This window comes from Parus major, chromosome 20, assembly GCF_001522545.3.
Source record: "Parus major isolate Abel chromosome 20, Parus_major1.1, whole genome shotgun sequence".
NCBI classification, from domain to species: Eukaryota; Metazoa; Chordata; class Aves; order Passeriformes; family Paridae; genus Parus; species Parus major.
In genome coordinates this window covers 1,359,547-1,362,216 of record NC_031788.1, presented here as the reverse complement: position 1 = coordinate 1,362,216, position 2,670 = coordinate 1,359,547, and the positions used below count along the sequence as shown (strand labels likewise).

The following is a 2,670-nucleotide window of genomic DNA, read 5'->3' as shown; positions in this document are numbered from 1 at the left end:
TTCTTTCTGTTGAGCCAGCAAACTTGTGGGTTTGTGGTTGCAAAACAACCCTCTATTTCACAAGGCCGAGAAGAAGCCATTTCCCCATCAAGTGACCGGATCTAAGAAAGAGAAAGAAAAGGGCTGATAGCCTTTCCCCCAAGGCCTGCAGGATCCTAAGTCATCACAGGGGCCGAGCCCTGGGCATGTGACAGGGACATTGTAGTTCCAGTTCAACCATTGCAGCCCTGCAGTCGTGCTGCAGAAACCCAAGCCCTGGGACAGAAGGTGGCTGTGGTGGACAGAAGGTGGTAACGAGGTCGTATCAGGAGCCACAAGAAGCCACCCAGCTGCTCGGTGCCTCTGACCAAAGCCTTCCTCTGAAGAAGCCCTGCTTGAGCCGAATACAGAGGGAGCCAAGAGGGACGTGATGCTGCCTGTGACCCATGTGCTGGCCTTTGGTGAGTGCCAGAGGCTGTGGGAGTTCCTAGAGGGTGACAGGAGGTGTCCAGACACTGAACAGAGATATTACACAGCTGCTTCTCTTGCAGGTGCTTGGCTGGTGGCACAGAGCGAGGCTACACTGAGTGAGTATCTTGAGAAGGTAGATGGGGAGTTTGGACACATTTCTGGGCCCACCCATCTCTCAGGGCTCTTCCACAGCCCCCTGGAACAAAACTCACCCTTATGTGGAGACAGGGCCTGGTGGCAGCCCTGGGCTCACGGCAGGGCAGCTGCTGGGGGCTCCCTGCCTGTCTGGCAGCACCTCTCTCCCTGTGCAGGTGCCCCCACAATCTCCATCTTCCTGAAGCCACCTGGGGTGATCCCACTAGGAGGCTCCACCACCATCTGCTGCATTTGCCAGCACAGCTCTGGGAGCTTTGTGCTGTACAAGGGCAGCCACCGGCTCCATACCCAGAGTGGCAGCAGGGCCGAGTTCTCCATCTCTAACGCCACCTCCCAGGACAGCGGTACCTACAACTGCCATTACCTGCAGGGAGGCACCGTGCTGGCTCGAAGTGAGGAACTGGAGGTCTTTGTGGAAGGTGAGAGAGATGCTGTTTCCCCTCTTATGGGGTCACACGCCCCAGGGCACACCAGGATGCCCACAGCCATTTCCATGATGGGCAGGGTTCTTCCTCCTCTTCCCTGGCTTGGAGAGGTGGGGACCATCTTCACTTCTGCCTGAGCCAGCTGGTGGCTTCACAGAGATGCTGGAGCTCCTGGCACCACATCAAAGCTCTCTGCACCTTCTCATTCCCTCTCCTGTCCCCACAGAGCTCCGTCTGCCCAGACCCCACCTCTCTGTCCTGCCTGGCCACGAGGTGACTGCAGGAGCTGATGTGATGTTCCGCTGCAGCTCCACACACCCCAGCACCGGCTGTTACCTGTACCTGGAGGGGCAGATCCGAGCCCAGCTACTGCCAAGGGAACGAGGTGACTACAACCTCTCCCACGTGCAGAACGGTGACAGCGGCCGCTACAGCTGCCAGTGCTACACCATCAATGCTTCCAGAGAATGGTCTGCTGTCAGCAACACCCTGGACTTGGTGGTGAGAGGTGAGACATCCAGCCATAATCCTACTCTACGTCCTGGGGGAACTAGAAAAGAGCATTTAGGACAGGAAAGCAGCTCTAAGAGGGGTCCAAGCAGAGGGTTACAGCTTCCTTCAGCTGTGTTTGAGCCTGGCCAGCTCCTCAGAGACCCTACAGATGACCTAGAGACCCTATAGATACAGGGTTGCTGGGCTGATAGGTCCAAGAGTCAAAGGACACCTCTCCCTGCACCTCCCAGCCCCAGGGACAGTCATATATCTTGTCACAGCTCAGTGTCACAATTTCACTGGCAGTGGCATCTGAGGGCCAGCTCCATGTTTCTTCTGTCCTTCCCATCTTTGGTACCACCGAAGGGTGGGGTCACAGAGAGAGACTGTGAGTAGGGGGTGCTCCAGGGGACAGGGATATGGAATGTGCAGCTGGGGGTCCCCTCGGGGCTCCCTTTGCTCCCTATGAACTTCCCTTCGCGTCTCTTTAGCCCAGGACCTCCCTGGGGTGTCCCCTTGCCCTGTGTGTCCCCTCGGATCCCCCGCTGCCCCCACAGGAGGGCTGGGATCTCCCGGTGGGTCGCTCCCCGGTGACGGTGCCCTGTGTCCCTGCAGATTACACTCTGTGCAACACCGTGCGCCTGGCGCTGGCGGCCGCGCTGCTGCTGCTGCTGCTGCTGCTGGGGCCGCTCACGGCCAGGGCAGCACGGAGCCGCTGCTGGAGGAGCCACTGCTGAAAGAACCACAGCTGGAGGAGCCACAGCTGGAGGAGCCACAGCTGGAGGAGCCACAGCTGAAAGAACCACAGCTGGAGGAGCCACAGCTGGAGGAGCCACTGCTGGAGGAACCACAGCTGGAGGAACCACAGCTGGAGGAACCACAGCTGAAAGAACCACAGCTGAAAGAACCACAGCTGGAGGAGGAATCACAGCTGGAGGAGCCACAGCTGGAGGAGCCGCCCGCTCCCCGCAGGCAGCGCTGCCCCGCCGGGCACTGCCCCGGGCAGGCCCTGCCAGCAGCTCCAGCTGAGATAAATAAACCGGCCCTGGCGCCATCCCTGTCCCAGTTCCTGTCCTGGTTCCTGTCCTGGCTCCTGTCCCGGTCCCGGCTGCCTCGGGAGTCTCACAGGGCGGGCGGGCGGTGGAAC

General features: G+C 59.7%; 1 protein-coding gene across 1 annotated transcript; it reads left to right on the top strand.

Annotated features, from left to right (window-relative positions):
- Nucleotides 1-254: 254 nt before the first annotated feature.
- LOC107213333 (immunoglobulin superfamily member 1-like) lies at nucleotides 255-2,588 on the top strand. Its single transcript, XM_015647655.3, has 5 exons — nucleotides 255-440; nucleotides 531-566; nucleotides 762-1,025; nucleotides 1,258-1,539; nucleotides 2,139-2,588. Exons 1-5 carry the CDS (start codon nucleotides 410-412, stop codon nucleotides 2,258-2,260), a joined length of 735 nt encoding a protein of 244 aa, XP_015503141.1. The 5' UTR covers nucleotides 255-409; the 3' UTR covers nucleotides 2,261-2,588.
- The last annotated feature ends 82 nt before the right edge of the window (nucleotides 2,589-2,670 follow it).

Coding starts and splice junctions, on each gene's coding strand:
- LOC107213333 (XM_015647655.3), top strand. CDS start 410: ATGCTGCCTGTGACCCATGTGCTGGCCTTTG. Junction 441..530: donor GACCCATGTGCTGGCCTTTG/GTGAGTGCCAGA, acceptor CTTCTCTTGCAG/GTGCTTGGCTGGTGGCACAG. Junction 1,540..2,138: donor CCTGGACTTGGTGGTGAGAG/GTGAGACATCCA, acceptor GTGTCCCTGCAG/ATTACACTCTGTGCAACACC.